General features: G+C 49.3%; 1 protein-coding gene across 1 annotated transcript in view; it reads right to left on the reverse strand.

The window, feature by feature from the left end:
- The window catches only part of CAMSAP2 (calmodulin regulated spectrin associated protein family member 2), a 77,127-nt gene that overhangs the window by 56,282 nt on the left and 2,706 nt on the right, over nt 1-18,139 (reverse strand). The window contains exon 2 of the mRNA XM_045517624.2: nt 3,364-3,623. Within this exon, the coding sequence (XP_045373580.2) occupies nt 3,364-3,623 (260 nt within the window). The remainder of the gene's footprint in view (nt 1-3,363; nt 3,624-18,139) is intronic.

Genomic DNA, 18,139 nt, shown 5'->3' on the forward strand with positions numbered 1-18,139 from the left:
TATGGTCCCGCAACCCTCACAGCAGTTACAGACCCTCCACCCCAGCTCAGACTCCTGGGAGCTGCTGGCCCTGAGCTGCCCTTCAGCCTCTTCTCAAACTGACGTCTCAGTGCTGCCAACACCGTCCCCCGCGCACAAAACGGCCAGGTCAGTCAGCTCCCCCAGCCCGCGTCCCACCCACTGAAACCCTGTCAGCCACCTGTAACGCCGTCCCCGGTCCTCCCCGGCGGAATCATCGCACCCACCAGTGTGTTCCTGCTGCTCAAACTGACACTCAGAGCACGTGTCCCAGCCAATTAGCTTTGTTCCTCAGTCTTCCTCACTAGATTCTAAGCTCAACATCATTCAAGCGGAGATGTTCGTGGTCAGCTGAACGCACAGGCTACAAGCGCGGCGGAACAAAGCAACACTTCTTTACGCACAGGGGTGTCCTTCCTGAGGGTAAGCAAACACTTCCATCAAGCACTGGCCTTCCACGATAACACAGCAGTGCAAGGGCCGGCGGCAGGGATGTACGCAGACCTCCAAGCTTACGGTTTCTGACTATTCAGAAACATCCATTATAACAACACTGACAGCGCGTTGAGAGAACATTTTATGCCTTACTTGCCAAATGACCTGTCAGTCCACTTGAATTTCCATTAAGCACACAGAATATTTTTGGTCCTCATTAAAAGAAAGCACTTCATAATAAAACTTTTGTTTGTATGGTGACTGTTTCAAAACAAGATCTAACTAAAAAATAAACATATTTTATATGTCAAATATGAAACTCAACCTCGTTATTTCAAATCACACATACTATATACACATACATGCAAACTTACTTTAATAGAGTTTTATAAGTAACTCTTAAATCCTACACACGCAAACATGGCGGGAAGGCTGGTTCACAACCAGGAGTTTATTCGTAGCCAGCCTGCCACTCAGCAAGCGTCAGTCCAGATATTTCAGCGCCCAAACGCGCCGCACGCTGCAGCGCCGGGGCTCAGTCACACTCTAGCTCGCGCAGATTCGAGTTCTAGTTTTGCGACTGAGTAACAGTGCTACTTCAGGCAAGTCACTTAACCTCTCTCAATTCTAAGTATCACACAGATGAAATGACTCTGGATTACATCAAATTCCCCATACATTCTTGATCATGAAACTCACCCTGAACGCTTGTTTAAAAATACATGTCCCACCCCCTTCAAAAGGTTCTGCGTGAGCAGTCTGACTGCAGGGCCGGGATCCGTGCTCACATTCCCATGGGCACGCGCTCTCGGGTCCTGCTGGATGGCAAGTTTTCTACTACACGCTGGCTTCTGATTTCTAAGGCTCCTTCCGGCTACAAAATCCTATGAATTTAAGAGGTTATGACGCAGCTCAAACCCCCCAGCCCAACTGGATGAGCTGAGTGCAGTACACGTGCAGCTTTATTCTGCTCTGGGACGAAGTTCTAGAGCTGTCATTTTTAGCGTCTGGCTCCATTCGCTACAAGTCCCTCAATCTCCAAGTCCTCCTAGATGCCAGCATTTATGGACGCAAATAATTTGCCAGACAACATGACTTGGGCTAGAACATACTTTTGGTTGAGGACCCTCTCCTGTGGTTTTAATGCACATAACTCACCACACATTTAATGCTGACACACGCATTAATGTAACTCTCAGAACATGTGACTGACTCTGTAACTGTATATACAGGTTCCATCTGTCCTTTATCACCCGTTTGTAATAGTCATTAGGTAAATCACAACTACTGTCCCTTCCTGCAATATTACAGGTAACGATTACGTGCTGAATAAACTTTGTTATCATTATTAATTGGCTTCAAAACACAATGTCCAAAAGCACATATTCTCCAATGGGTGTTTTCATTAAAAAAAAAAGCACCTCTCTCAATCCCTACTAGCCCCCAAATTAGTAAAATTTATTCAGTCAAACCTGACTTGTACTTAGAATGATGTTTCTGTCACCACACATATGTCCCCCCAAAGCTGTGGGGAAACATACAGAAATCAGGTCTCAAACATACAAGGTAATTTAGAGGTGGGAGATGTGGAGAGGGAATCAACATATACAGCACAATGAAACACACTTTTTCATTATACTTCTCAAAAAGCAGGACAAAGAAGGAAACTAATTCTTACTACTCTAAAACCAAATAAAAGTTTCTTAAGAAACGAAGCTTTCCTAGTACTCTGAGAAATTTTCTCACATAGGTCTTCAAAAGCCAGTAACGTTACAGTATCACCAGGGGGTAGACGATGCCCAGGGGTGGGGCAGGCGCTCAGCACACACGAAGTCCTGGGTTCAATCCCCAGTAGCACGATTCAAATAAATAAACCCAATTATCCCCCGCAAAAACCCAATATCATCAATCAGAATTCCACAGCGAATGGAAAACCTCAGTCAAGCTGTAAGACAGACTGAAAACCCATACTTAAAACTCAGGTCAGCGTGTGTGACAGGGCAAGGCTGACGCCGCCGCAGGCAGGCACGGGCCTCCTGACACCCCATGGACAGAAGCCGGGCCCCAGGAGACGGAGGCCGCGCACACTCACAGCGCGTCCTGACACCTCGCTCCCGGGCCAGACTGAAGCGCGCGTGCGCTGTTCGCACACATGCCGTGCACACCTCCCGTGCCTGAGACGGTAAACCAGTTTTTGCTCATTCCTCTTCAGCTTCACAATTGCGAATACTCTTCCACGTGTAAAACCCCGGCAAAACCCCAGTCTCACACAGAGCGCGATTCAATCGGCGTGCGGCTCCGCTGCTCTTCTACCACCACTCCCGGGGATGCCTGGCGCTCTCTGAGCTCCAGCTACGGCAGCAGGGCGGGTGGAGGCAGCACACGGTGGCCCTGACGTTTGGACCCGTGCCCAGAGACGCCCATGAGAGAGGCCCCCGCACGCCAGCCCCAGGCAGCTCAGAGCCCCACGCGCTCCACAAGGACGAATCAATGCCTGTTAAACAAACTGCAACACCCAACGTGCAGAAAGAACTCTACCAAGAAGGCACTCACGTAAGTGAGCACTTACAAATCTCACCCCTAATGAGAATAAAATTAGGGAAGCACTTTCCATCTCTTCTAGTCTCTATGATGGAAAAAATGAGTTTTTAAATTGATTAAAAATTACTTTAACGTAGTCGGAAATTACATAACTTTCTCCCAGGTATTAGAAAGTCACCAAATATTCCAAAATAGCTTATTACAACCTTCCTTAATTTGAAAATGAGGTTCATAAGAATAAGTTGTTTTTTAAACTCTAGGCAGAGATGACAGTCCAGCTGTAAAACCCACTTCCCTCTATTGCATAAAGCAATTCACACTCAAAAGTATACGCGTCAGACAAAGTAACCTTGGCGCGTAAAGACTCACCATCTGGATGGGCTTCTTGTGGAGATCTCGTTCTGTCACCAGCTTTTCTCGGTCGGTGACATACAGCCCCTTCTGCGCCAAGGCCTGGATCACGGCGTCGTGGCCCAGGAGCGGCTTCGCCGCGTCGCTCTTGAGGATGAGGCTCCCCGCGCGGCAGTACAGCTCGGCCGACAGCAGCAGGCGCACCACGGGGGGCTTGACGTGCTCCTGCTCATACTGGTCCGTGTAAAACGGCTCTCGGAGCTCCTCTGGCACATTTTCTGTAAAGATTAAGGGGGGACAGAAGCACAATTTATTTAACAATTATTATTTATGTCACAGAAGCTAAGATCCCTTCTAATAACTCTTTAACTGAAAAGGTGATTTATTCGACCTTGGCAGACAATCTAAAATGAAAAAGAGACAGAAATTTCCTTCACAGAAGATACCGCTCTGAGCACACCTAGCAACCAAGGGGAGAAGTCTTCTGAGTCCAGCACCTCTGGGGAAGCAGTCCCCCACACACGCAAATTCACAGAATGAGCCAAGATGACTAAACCAACGTCAGTGCCTCCCTCACAGGAAGCGCAGTGACGGCCACTCGGGGGACTGCCAGGCTTGACACTGAGGACACAAAATCATCTGCCAGAGCCGCACAGCTCATCAGCTGCAAAGCAGAACTGCCTGCTCACTGAGTCCGCTGCCCCCAGGCCTCTGGGTCCTCCCCTCCGTGCCCGGCCGGCTGGGGCTGCCGAGGGGCAGCCGTGGCTGTGGTTCAGGGTGTGCTATCCCCCAAGTCCCTCACACTAGACACTGTGACCTCCCATCCTCCCCGCAAAGCCCTCCTGGGCACCCAACCGACACACCTGAGGGAGACAGGCAGCGCAGCTGACCCGCGGGGACGAGGGTCCCAGTTCCTCCTCTGCTGGCCACCTCCCACCAGGGGCGTGAGTCCCTCTCCCTGTGGTGGCTACTTCCTCAGGAACTGCCTTTGCATCCGACGGGTTTCCTGCTTTCCCCGCCCAGACCTCTTCCACCCCCTCCCACTCCTCACCCAGGCTCTCAGCTTTCCATCAAAGCCAGGCGAGAACGAGCTTGGCCTTCCGGAAGGGAAGGCGGCATCTCAGCTGGACGTGAACACAGACCCTGACACAAGCCAGGCCCCCACTTGCCTTCTCTGCAAAGTAGGGGCTCATGGCCAGCGACCCACCATCACTGATCTTGGGAGCCCCCTGAACAGGACGCTTTAATACAAGCTCAATAGTGCTGCTCAAAGCCAGCATTTCAAACTGTGTATTCACCGAGTATTAATAGACTCCTCAGCAATTTTCACCTTAATGTTTTCGAAAAATATTTTCATCAAACAATAGTATTGTAATTATTTCATGTTCCTTTTATATACCAGTGTGGCTCTGGGGAATTCAAGGAATTAGAAATAATCCCTTCTTCAAGGAGCCAATCATCTACAAAAAGATTAGACAGACAGGCAAAGTTCAGCAATTCAGAAGCCGGAGGCAGTACCGAGCAAGAAGTGATCAAGCACCAAACGAAAGGAACCAACAAGTGAGCGCGTCAGGCCCAGAGGCGGCGGCCGCAGGGGAGGACACAGCCGCACCTCAGAGAAACGGGGGGGGGGGGGGGGGTGACGGGGCGGAACGTACAGGATCAGAGCGGAGGGGCTTTCTAAACAGATGGGGAAGGGGAGAGAGAGGGGGTGCGAAGAGACCCCAAACTGAGCAATCTGGGTGGAGAGAAGGGCTCACGCAGGGGAGCAGAGAGGGCGAAGCTGGGACGGGAGGCTGAAAGTCATCTCTCTAACGCACGAGGCCTTTACACGGTAATAGCAGTATTACATGTGTACATATACAGCTTTATACGTAATGGCAAGGAATTGCTGACAGTTCTAAAGGAAAAAAGTGACACACTGAGAGTGACGTTTGGGGACAATTAACTAGTATTCAATACTGATGGTGATAAAAATCAGAGTCAGAAGATTAAATGAAGTTGCACAGCAGCAGTGGTGTGAAGCCAACAGGAAGTGAGGGACAGAAGAGGCGGCTAAAGACGAGCCCAGAGGACCCAGGAATAAAGCACATGAGGGCAAAGCCTAGGTTACCTGGGAAATGGTGTATCATTAATAGAAAAAGGAAAATCAGAGGAAGCATCAATTTCAAAAGCAAGATCATGAAGCGAGATTTAGACTCGTTGAGTCTGAAACAATAGCAAAAACATCCAAGTGGAAATATCCAAAAAGCAGCCAGGGATACAGGATCCGGAAAGAGGTCAAGAGTAGAGGTACCAATTTGGGATTTTGGAGACATCTAAAAATATCACCCTCGTTTAAAAATTGAAAACACTCTCCTTCCTTCACAGCTGTGTTAACCAGCAGTGAGCCAGCCTTAAGCTTCACAGCGGCCTTGGCGTGATGCGCAGGCTCCACTGTAAACTGCAGGATGCGGAGCTGTACGCACTCAAACTCCAGCATCACAGGAACTAAACAGAGGCTGTTAGTGGAACAAATTTAAAAGACAAATTACTTGATTTTAAGATAATTATTATAAAATGTATACACAATAGATTTTTATTTCCTGTAACAATAAAAAATGACTCATGTAGGTGATTTGGGACCTAAACGTTAGCTGTGCCAAGAAAAGGGACGGCTCATCAACAGGATTACAAACTCCTCTACACGGGTGCATCCACCTGATACTCATTTACTGCTTTCACATCCATTCTCACACGTGATCTTCATAACAACACGGTGAAACTGTCAAATCGGACAATATACAGGTAACTGCTAGGAACATACAGTACTGAGCAGGGACCTGTGTGTGTCCGGCACCGTCCTAGACGTGCATCTGTCATTCAGCGCTAACAATCCCCCTGTCCCTGTTTTGCAGGCAAGGAACTCGAGAAAGGTTATCTTGCCCAAGAGCACACAGGTGATGAGTGCAGAGTCTTAGCTCTAAACCATCTGCACAAGGAGATTCAGAAATAACAACGGTTTGCCAAGATCACCAAGCTGGAAGGTGGAAGACAATAGGGGCTATTTTCATTTTATAATGACGAACTCACAAACCTAAGTTATGAAAGCGTAAGTTTTAGAAAGAACGTAAGGAAAAGGGAAGGGCTCCACAGCAAGTCAAAGAATGTTCCAAGAATATGGCAAAAACAGATTATTCCACCCCAAAAGAATGCAAAACTGCAAAGAGTATTGTAAAATAGGTCACTTTGAAAAACAGGCCTTCAAGAACTAAATATGCTTAAAAGAAGACTTCCAAAATGTCTCTCATTTTGCCAGTAGTATAAGATTATCTTTTTTTTTTTAATCTGGAGTTGTATCACATTTTAAAACAAATGAACTGGAACAGCATACTAGAAAATTAACAAGCAAAATTAAAGATAAGAGGCCTCACCTGCCCCCTCACCTGTTAAGAACAAGAAGGTCAGAAATTAAAACTGCAGGAACGGGCAGGGGAATCCACTCCCAGACCTGCGAAGGGTGAGAGCCAGGTCCGCCTTGCGCACCAGGACCTCAGCAAGAGCCTGCCTTAAGCGTGCTGTTATCAGTCCGGACTAGAGCTAGGCGCTGAGGTGAACCACCACCCGAACGCCCGGGCTGCAGGCCGAGGGAGGAGAAAGTGTCGCTCAAGGCAGTTTTCTATGACGCTGGGTCAGCCACCAGTTGCGTCCACACACCAGCCAACAACACACTTCTCTAAAATGGTGAATGGTCGGGAGGTACAAGGGGAAAGCACTTAGAAATACCACCACTCAATCTGGGAGCACTGCCTTATTTCCAAATGTAAAAATTATTTCTAAGACAATTACCAAGACAGAACTTCTGAGTTTCAAAAAACTCCAACTAAAAGTAGGCCCTGGAGCTTGAACTCTAAATTAACCAAAAGACATAAAAATGGTCAGTAACATTTCTAAAAATCTCATAGTACTTTTCTGAAACTTTAGTCATAGCCTTGTCCTGGAGGGACCCCCAGATTCTGCACCAGGAATCATAACTGCCTCCTTGCGCTGCTGTGAGCCTGCACCTTCCCCGGGCCACTCTACTTCCGCAGCAGCCCCCTCGCAAAGGCAAACCTTTTTCCAGTTAACCCGCATCACTAGTGTCAGGAAGGCAGAGTGGGGAACAGGGAGCTTTGGGGAAGTATGGACTTTGCATTTCAAAAGCCGAGGGGACGGTGAGCAGGTGAGCAGGACGGTGAGCGCAGCAGCTCCCTTCCGAGTGCAGGTGTCCCCGGGCTCCACAGCCAGCCGTGCCCGCTCTCGCCACGGCCTCCTCCACCTCCCCGCCCGCCGCGCCCAGGCTCCCCGCTGCTGCCAACAGCCCCTGGGCCCGGGCACCAGCTGCTCCTCTGCCTGCGTTCCCGGGCTCAGCCCTCCTGCTCAGAACTCATCTCCTCAGAACCACCTGTCCTGAGCACCCGGTCAGCCGCCTGTCATTTCTCTGCAGAACAGTTACTGCCACCCCCCCAACATTCAGATGTCCACCACCCCTACATAACCACAGGGAGAGCAGCCCCTTCCCAGCCGTCGGTCACCAGCACCTAGAGCAGTGCCTGGAGCACAGCGGGCAGGCAGGTGTTCACGCACAGTGTGGAGTGCTCAGCAGAGCCAGGCCTGCAAGACGACAGCGGGCGGTGAAGTCAGCTGAGGTGTTAGCGCCCCATCCCTGAGCTGAAGGCCCTCCTCCACTCCCCCTCCTGCCCTGTGGGGAGCAAGCGCCTCTTCTGAGCCCCAGATCCTTACAGCCCTTCCCCTGGACGTCACATAGAAACCTCGCCCCCCAAACCGGCGCCAGGCTTCGCAATGACAGGCAGCAATGAACACCCAAAGGGGAAGAGTAGCCTGAACTCTGGGAGCCGGGCTGAGGAGACGTGTCACTGGGGACACATGGGGTTCGACACGCACCTGTCAGAGATGCAGCTGCATGTGACGCCTGACAGGCCTGCTTCCTAGCTCAGCCTGCTGACCCCCAGCAGCAACAACCCCACACCTCCACCTCAGCTTCCAATACCCCTCCCACCCAAAGGAACCAGGGCTCTTCCAGAAATGCTGTTTTCCAGGCTGCAGCAGGAAAAGCACACGATCAGCAGAGACCACACGTGTCCCAGGAAGTAAGGAAACACTAACAACTGATGCGGCCATATCAGAGGTCACAGGGTCAGCGGAAGGAGATCCCATCGGCCAAATCTGAGACAACTTGAACATCAAAATAGTGATAAACGTAGAAGGGTATGAAAACGATTATAGGTACATACATGCATGACTGGGCCACCGTGCTGTGCCCCAGAAACTGACACACTGTAACTGACTGTGCTTCAATAAAAATAAACAACTAAAGATAACGAAGGATTATAATCCACTGAATAAAACAAGAATGAGTCCATCTGATGTAAACAAGTAAGGGCTGTGTGCAGTGTGACTGCACACAAAAGCATGTAAGTGCGCGGAAGACAGAAAACTCTTCCTTGCAGCAGGATACCGACTAAAAGTGGGATTAAAGTCAACGGGGTGACAACTGACTCAAGCAAGAGCCACTCTGGACACTAAACTGGCAGGTAATCCTCTGATGAACAGGGCATTTCAAATGATCTCCCCACAAACTGCTTATCAATTTAAAGTGGAAATTTATAGTTTCCTAGTGGAGAAAAGTGGCTGGTACCACTTTAAGCAAATGATCAAAGTCTACATCACCAACTGAACGCAGCCCGTGTGCTCCTGCCACGCCGACTGAAAACACAGCGCCCTTCTGTGGTGGTCCCGCCAGATGTGCACGGCTCGGGTCTCACCGTGAACACACACCACACAAACCCACACTGAGGGCCGCTCCAGAAAATAACGGGCCCACTGCTTTATAAGATCAAAGTACACTTCAATGAAGGAAAAACTCCACACTGCAGGCTCAGACACTCGGGCGCCGAGAACAGACATCGTACTCCTTCCCTCCCCCTTGACCCCCACCCCACGTCCCTGGCATCTCTGTGTCTGAGGATGTCAAGCTGTCGGACCCCGGGAGGAACAGAGGTAAGGCAGCCCTCCTCTGTCCGGGGATCTCTCCTCTGGGGCTGCCTGGCTGCCTGATGGACTGTCTCTGGTGCCTCCTGGACACCCCTGCCCAGGTTCCCTGTGGAATGCAGGGACCAGGCCAGGCAGGGGCAACAAGGCACCTTGGCTGCTGGAGGTGGGGGTGGGAGGTCCGCCAGAGGGGAGGAGGGAGGGAGAGCAGAAGGTCAGAGGACACGGAGGAAGAAAATCAAAGCCGGGGGGGGGGGGGCACTGGGGGTGGGAGGGTCCCCGTTCCCGGGCCCCCATCAACGCCCGTCTGGGGGCGGGTGTCCCTGCGCCGCCTCCTCACACTGTTGAGGTGAATTCTTGCGGAGACACCGCCAGCAGCCACGCCAGGGTCTCCCCAGCAGCCCAGTCGTGGAGACCAATGGCAGGACGAGGATGCGGCACGCCACAGAGACCCAGCGGCCCCTGCAGGGAGCTGCCTGCTTGAGCCAGGTGCACAGAACAACGCCCGTGGCAGGGGCTTGACACACAGCTCAGCACGCAGCTGGGGTGCTCAGGCTTCAAAGTGCCGATGTCACGACAGACAAAGGCAGGCTCGAGAACCACTCCAGGTTAGGGAGGTTCCAGGCCCAGGGCAGCTACATGCAACGTGCAGTCCTAGACTGGGTCTGGGAATGGGGAAAAAGTAGCCATAATGGACATTAAGACGATGGCAAATTGGAATGCAGGATGTGGATTAGATAACAATATCATATTAACATGATTTTTATCACTTTACTGAGATCATCTGAGATTTATCATCCATCTTAGGAGACAGCCTGAAGTATTCGGGGTAGGGGGTACAATATCTTTAATTCACTCTCAAACAGCACAGAAAATACACACACACACACACACACACACACACACACACACACACAAAACGTATTTGCGTGGGAGGAAGGGCCGGGGAGAGAGTGATAAAACAAACGGGAGGAACGTGAACACGGCCAACTCTGGGTAAAGGGTGTTCAGAAGTTCCTTGTACTACTATTCCTATACTTTTGAAATTAAGCTGAAAAAAGTCATAAAATCTCAAAATGCTCCAAATCAGTCTTTTCCCCCAAACCTGATCAGCCTCCAGTGTTCCCACATCAAAGAAGCATACCACGGCCAGGACGCACAGCCAGGACCCAGGGAGTCAGCACGGACGCCCCCTCCCTCAGCCCCTGTCAAGGCCACCCCCTTCTCATGGTCTCAGCTCACATCTCCCTGCCCGGGCCCTCGGGACTGTCCTTCTGAACTACTGATTTGCCCCTAAATTTGTCTTTCCACATTCGTTCTTGTCCCCCCTCCAAACCATTCTCTACTACAGCCAGAATCTGCTTTTTTCCCATGAGCAAAGCTGACCACGTCACACACCACCGTCAACCCAAACCCTGGGGTTTTCAGTGACTTCAAGTTCTTTAAGGATTAAAAGCCTTCTGAGCTGCAAGGAAGAGATGACTCTGTCCCTGCCCCTCTGCGTGGACGGGTGTCCCTGCCAGCCCACGCCGCTCCTGGAACGAGGTCCTCCCGCTACGCGGCCTCTGCCCATGCTGGTCACTCTGCTCGAAATGCTCTTCCTCCCCTGCAGACCGGGAGGGGCCCAGGACGGGGCCCGTGATCCATTCTCTTTGGTCCAACTTCCCCCCATAAAGGGAAAGAACACAGCATTTAACCTGCCTTCCTTGTACAATGTACTTTTACTTTCAAGACTATTCAATTCTATTATAAAAGACGCGTATGTTTGTAAAATATGTGTGAAATCTTTTAAGATAGCTGCAGTACAGGTAAGTACTAGTAAGCAAAGAGTCTGTTAGTCACAGAATCCACAGGACGTATCAAATAAACGTACGTGGTTAGCAGCATGTGTGTGTTAAACACAGGAGGGGATGGAAAAGCCAGAGACCCAATGTCCACGAGGTACCAAGGTGCTAACTATTCCTGATGCACAAAATACACAAGGCGATAAATATTCATGACTCATTAAACATGCAAGAGACAAAACAAACAACAGGCGATGCACACTAAATACACGTGAGCACTAATGTTCATGAGCCCGTAACCGGGCACCCATCAGTGACACACATTCTGGCCTGGTGTCCTCTGCCCAAGGAACACAAAACCACTGCTATCCATCAGACTTCTTGGCCAGTTGCAGCTGTGGCCGGCACACCTGCCCGAGTCTGTGATGGAGCAGGTGTGTGGCCTGTGTCACTGCGGGCCTCCCTGCCCGACTCCGCCTGGGTCCTGCGGCCACATCACCTGTGAGGAAGGCAAACGCAGCAGGAGAGAGCCGGACGCAGGAAGGAGCACCGCGCTGCAGGCCCAGGGCAGGGCACCTCCCTCCCCGCCTGCACTCCACCCCACGTGTGCTACCTCAGCCGTCTCTTCCCCTTGCTTCTCACTGCAGACTGACTTCACAAACCGCATGATGTAAGCACTCTGACTTGGTCCGTGACCCTTGGGGTCGTTTGCCTGGTTGTGCACTTGGAGACCACAACTCAAGAGGGTAGTCTCTCACTCAGGGTAACCAAACACTTGCTAAAGGGACGTTTCTTCTTAAAAGAGGATTCCAGCTTAAATGAAGAAGTCATGAGAGGAAGAGAAATAAAGAGACGTCAACTGCCTCCTGGTGGAAGTACACCGCACCTGAAGCTGCAAAAAGTCCAACCCGAATCTGTGTGATTCTCTAGATTTAGCTGTCAGTTTATAAGAAACACAGGGGACAAAAAGAAACCTGTCAAGCAGGACCATGGAGCTCCAGACTGGGAAACTACCAAACACTTGGGCTTCTTTTTTGTAATTTATTTTATATTTATTATCACATTCTATGATGTTAGGTTTTTTTTTTCCTTTTTATATGTGTATTTTTTGTTAAAGAATAGTCAGTTTACAACGTTGTATAAACACTCTGGCTTCTGCAAGAAGTAAACTGCAAGGAAGACAAAATGAGATGGAGGGGGAGCCTACGTATTTAAAAAGCTTAAAGAGACGTATCAACCAATTGCAAAGGCTGGATGGCCCTTATCTAGACGCTGACTGGAAGAGATGAACCGTAAAACCAAAACATGAAAACAAAAGACGGCAGGCAACACGGAGAGGTGTGATGAAGGCAGTGCTGGGATGATGGCAGAGCGATGGCCAAGCTTCAGAAGGGGGCCCCGACTTTCAGAGACACGTACTAATTTATTCATAGATGAAATGACACTACGTCCGGGATTTGCTTCAGATGACCAGCGGAGGGGCTGGGAGGAGCACACAAGTCAAGGCTGGCCAGGAGTTGCTGGTTGTGGAGGCTGGGTGAAGAGCACATGGAAGTTTTCTGTCATTATATACACATATTTGAGATTTCCTACAATCAAATGGCTTTGTTTAACGAGAAAGAAAGAAACAAAAGATAGGGAACTTTCATGGTGATCAAGCAGAGCTCTGAATGGTGGCACACAGGCTGGAGGCAGGAGGAAGGGAGCGGGCAGTGGGCCGGCCCCCATCACCCAGGCCCCCGTCACACCAGCCCCCATCACGCCGGCCCCACCTCAGAGCTCTTCCAGCCCCACGAGCTGGTGTAAGTCCTTCAACTGCCAGCCAACCTGAGTGGGGTTTCCGCGAGAACAAGTGAAGACCCGACATGCTCTCCCACCCACTTTGGACCAACTCTAGCCAGGGTCCCGCCTCCACTCTCCCGGAGACGTGTTCCCAGCCAAGTCGTCACCAAACCCAGCGGAGCTCTGGGGACGTCTCCCAGCGGCACGCTCTCTTCCCAGGCCTGGGGTCCCACCCCTCGCTTCTCCGTCCTGCTCTCTGGTCACCCACATCTGGCTCTCTGCTGCCTCTCCTGTGCTGGGGCCCCTTCTCTATCCATGTGCTCCCGCAAGGTGCAAGGTGACCGGCAGTTACTCCCTTTTCACTGTAATCACCACCCCACCTCTCATCCCTAGACCCTCTAAGCCCACACGTCAGTGTCCAAGGGCCCAGTGCTCACACCACCTTCTCAGGTATCCCTCAGTCTCAGCGCTACTCCCTGCTCCACACACACACCCTGGCCCTCTTCCACTGATCTGTTCCTCAGTAAAAAGAAAAATCAATCCCAACACTGCCCACAACACCACCTCCGTGTCCAACCAGTCACCAAGTCCTATCTTTACATCTGTCCACCTCTTCCCATATCCTCACCATCCAGAGCCACCCTGCCATCACCCTCGCCTGGACCACAACCACCTCCCAGCGTCTCCTCCTGACAACTCGTGGTCTCCCTCCAGCACATTTTCTCCTCTGTTTCCAAGAGATCTTCTTGTCTGTTGTGGTCCAGTACACACAACATAAAAGTCACCATTTCTACCATCTGTAAGTGCACTCTTTTGAAAAGCAGACTCCGATGACATCACCAAGTTTAAAACAGGAACTGAGCGGCTCAGGGTCCAGGAGGAAGGTGGCTTTCCGCTAGATCCATCCTTTATACCGTTTGACTTCTGAATCTGTGCCTGGCTCACCTATTCAAAAAATATTACGTGTCAAAAGTAAAATTTTAAGAATTTATAATCAAGACCTCTAAAATCTGAGTAGCTAAAAAAGAAAAAAGTATTTCTGCTGTTTCAAAATCTGTTACAATACAAAATTGTACAAAATGCATAAATTTACAAGTCAGCAATTCTTGTTATTTGAATGCCACACACACAAAAAAAAGGAAAACAAGAACACAGTTGAAAGAGAATCCTGAAAGTAACAGTAAAATGCCAGCAGAAAAGAATGAGACCATCCACTTTGAAACTTTCCTTTGCTGAGGACAAATCTCTTTTGAAATATTTCAAACATTTTTTAATTTCAAAAGCCGAGAGTACTTAAAATTTGCTTGTAATTCCCATTTGATAGAAAATGGTTCGAAGGAGAGGGCTGGCAATGGGGGGAACCCGGTAGTTTCAAAATAACCTTTAAAGATCATACACACACATTTCCAGGAACCTCTGTTTGTGGAATATGGAGTGGGGAGATGAACACTTTCTCAATGAACTGAAATTCCATTTCTTTATCTCAAAAAGCCATTTTCAGGTGCTTCATAAAGACCCAAGGCATCACACTGAGGATGCAGCTGTGAGAGTTAGAGTTTGTTTCCCTTCTAGTGGTGGAATCCCAGCCTCTTGTTTTGTTTTTCCTAGTGGTGAAAAAAATATTTTTAATGAAGAGAAGTCTTGGAAATTACTAGACAAATAAAATCTCATTTCACAATGGGAACAGAACATCCAAAGGCAGCCTAAGTGTGAGATGTACCAACTCACATTTCAACGCATGTGTTTTTCTTCTGAAAAATGCAGAGCAAATGCTTATTATCGTGACTATTCAGCAAGCAGGGAAACCGAGGAAAAAGCCCCCAAAGAGGGGAGCAGGCGATGGAAGAAGAACTGGAAAGAACGAGGGCATCAGCCTTTACCCTGGAATGTTACGCTGACGAAAGGTCCGTGTTTAAAAAGAAAAGGAGAAACTACGCAAGGCAGGGGATGGAAAGTGCTCAGTGCGACCAGAGAAAGCAATCATCACCTCGGCAGAAGTGCCACGCTCATCACTACTCAGAAACATGTAACGTTAATTTACGGATCATTATTTGTACTTCACCAATAGAAAAGGTCCATAAGCTGGTATACGTAAAAGACCAGCTCCACTGCAGGGGACACGCGTGGCTGCACACCGGCGCAGGAGCGGGGGTGGGGACGGCTACTACCCACCTACTGGGTAGGGGCCAGGGATGCTGCTAAAATCTTACAACGCATAGGACAGCCCCCCAGAAAACAGACTGACCAGCCAACAGTCCTGCGGCTGGGAAACCTCACTTCAGAGCTACAGAAGACGAAATAAAATCATATCTACTTAAAAGGTTGTTCTCGGAATTAAAATAATGTACTTAAAATGTTCAAAATTGTACTCAACACAAAGTATCATTCAATAAATCACAGTAGTTTTTTAAAATCCAACGTGCTTAGGATAATTTATTTATCTACTAAATAAATACCAAATTCCTTAACCTAGTCCTTGGAACTGTCCCAGCTCACCTGTCAAGCTGGGATCTCCCACCGCTTCATCACAAAAACCTCCTCCAATCCAAGGGTCTCTGTTGTTTCACTCACAAGACCTGGGTTTCAAGCTCCATGTCTGCACACAAACCACGTCCTCCACCCACCACGCCGCCTCCCTTCCGGTCGCTCTAACCGCCACCTCCACCCCAGGCTTCCCTCCCAGACCGCAGCTGCGCGTGCCCCCGCTCCGACCTCCCCCACCCGCAGGTCGCGGCCGGTCACACCACTCCGTGCGTCCCGAGCTCTGCCGCAGGTGCCACCTGCCACGCCGGACCAGGGCGCCGCGCTTAGGGGGAAGGCACGGTTTAGACACCTGCGGCACCCGACACTGCTAACAAGACCGCCCCCGTTGAAACCCTCTCTTCCAGGGCCGCGGTATTACCGCACATTCTTAATTCTCTTCCTGGCTCTCTGGTCGCTCTAATTCTGCCGCCTTTTCCCCAAACTACCCCCCAAAACTATCCTAGGTGTTCACTACCCTAGATGCTGTCTCCAAACTGTTCTCTCCCTCTATGAGCTCAGGTACTTCCAACTGTAATTACACTTTATACCCAGAAGCTTCCCAGCTTGTTACGCTGTGTTGTAGCCTGAGCAGGTCAGCCACACTCCATACCTCCAACTTCACTGGTTTTCTCGGCTCAGCACGTCGAGTTCAGGGTTCCCCACGCAAAGCTGACTTCCCACGCCAACCCTGCCTTCTCTGCCAATCGCAGGCACCGTGGCTCATTCTCCCAGCCACCAAATGACGAACGCTCGATAACCGCATTCTCCTCAACACCTCAGGCGACCTCAGCCTCCGACAGACTCAAACTACTCCCCTGCACTCCAAGTGCCGTCACTTAGAAACACTCGGGATTGTATCCTTGCAACATTCTGCTATCTCTTGCCTCTTTTCCATTCACTGGACATCCGCCCACACAGCAGGGTGGTTACGAGCGCAGGCTGGAGTCAGAGTCCCGGGTCAGAACCCGCGTGCTGGGCGGCTCCGGACGCGCTCCCAGCCTCTACACCTCGCTTTCCGCACCAGGAGCGCTGGAGTCGCAGGTCCCACCTCTCAGGGCCGTCACGGAGATTCGAGTGAGCCGACACGGGGGCAGTGCCCGACACAGTGAGTCCCCCCGGAACGTGGGCAGCCTCGGCGTCACAGCCACCCCGCCTCCGCCGGGACCCCTGCAGTCACCGCCCCAACCAGCCCTCCGCTCCTAGTCTCTCTCAGCCCCAGTGTCTCCACTGACATCACAACCTTCACAACGCAAGTCAGGTCTTGTGCAGGATTTTGACAACAAAATGTGTTGAGATAGACAAAGAAATGTAATAAGGTCTGTTTACAATAGCAAATGATTTTATATTACCAAACTACATGGTACAAAAGGGAGAATGACGGTTGTTAAAGTTGAAATGATAAACTGACACTAGGAAGCAGGTTAAGTAGGGAAGAGTGTCATGAGAACTCCTGTGCCCACCCTTTCCCCAAAGGAGTTCAGGGAGCAGAACACGTAACACGAGCTCAGTAACGTCACTGCGTAAATGGGTTAAGCTGTTCAAATACAGTAGAGGCAGCACCGTTCAACTTTCTCCTCGTCTGCAATTTGCTTAAAATAATCAGAGAGGATCTCATCTATTTACTGATTAAAATTCACCTACAAACTTTTCCTTCATTTGATCAAAACCGTATCTGCAATCTTCCGCAAAATAAACTGTTAAGATTCGGGCTTCTGGAATATTTTTAATGTAAGAAAAGATGATTCAAAGCTCTGACACAGACTTCAGATTAAGCAAGCACCCCATCTGCTCTCTAGGTGCCGCAACGCTGGTACATATTTTTTATGGCTCAGTAACTTCATTCCATGCCCATCACTGACTTCTAGCTAGCATTTTTAATGAATTTTCCAACATACGGTTCTATAACTGACTTCTTTTTATGTGAAAAATTAGAGTCTCTAGTGGAGAAAAGACTAAGTCAGTGTGAACAGAATGAAGAGTCTATATGTCATCTTTAAAGAAGTGTTTTTTTTAGTAAATTATTACTTTAAATTTGGGCTAATGTTTTGAACGATTAACTGAAAACCACTTGGCAATAACTTTGAAATATGCTTTCTACTAGCATTTGCCACATAACAGTGTCTTCAGCAAATGGAGAAAATTTACATCAAAAGAAATGAAACCTTACTTTTTTTCTACTCACTTCATATAAATTTATACTTTGAAAGACTACTGATGAAAGAATAAATGAAATGTACAAACATAACATTTTTAAATAATATATTCATTTCTCATTACTGAGTCACTCTTCGGGTCTTCTAAATTTGTTTTTCACCCCATTTTGAATATGATTTTTAATCCACTCAACTGTTGCCAACTAAACGTAACCAAGTTATCAGCAATATTCAGCTAAACCATCCTAGAGTGTGTTAAGACCTGCCCATTCTTAAAAGACAAAAAATAAATAAGACTTAACACATATTGGATGCACATTTTTCACACCTGCAGATACAAAGATCACTCCGCAGAGTGGTGGGAAGGGCAGAGACTTCGGAGTCAGACCTGAGCTGACCTGCAGGACCCACCACGTGCCAGATGTTTAATCTTGGTAAAATTAATCCGAGCTAGTTCCCTCATCCGCAAATGAGCACGGTATCTTTCTAGAGGGTTGCTGTGGGAATAAGTGAAGCGCTGTG

This window comes from Camelus bactrianus, chromosome 23, assembly GCF_048773025.1.
Source record: "Camelus bactrianus isolate YW-2024 breed Bactrian camel chromosome 23, ASM4877302v1, whole genome shotgun sequence".
In the NCBI taxonomy this organism is placed as follows: domain Eukaryota; kingdom Metazoa; phylum Chordata; class Mammalia; order Artiodactyla; family Camelidae; genus Camelus; species Camelus bactrianus.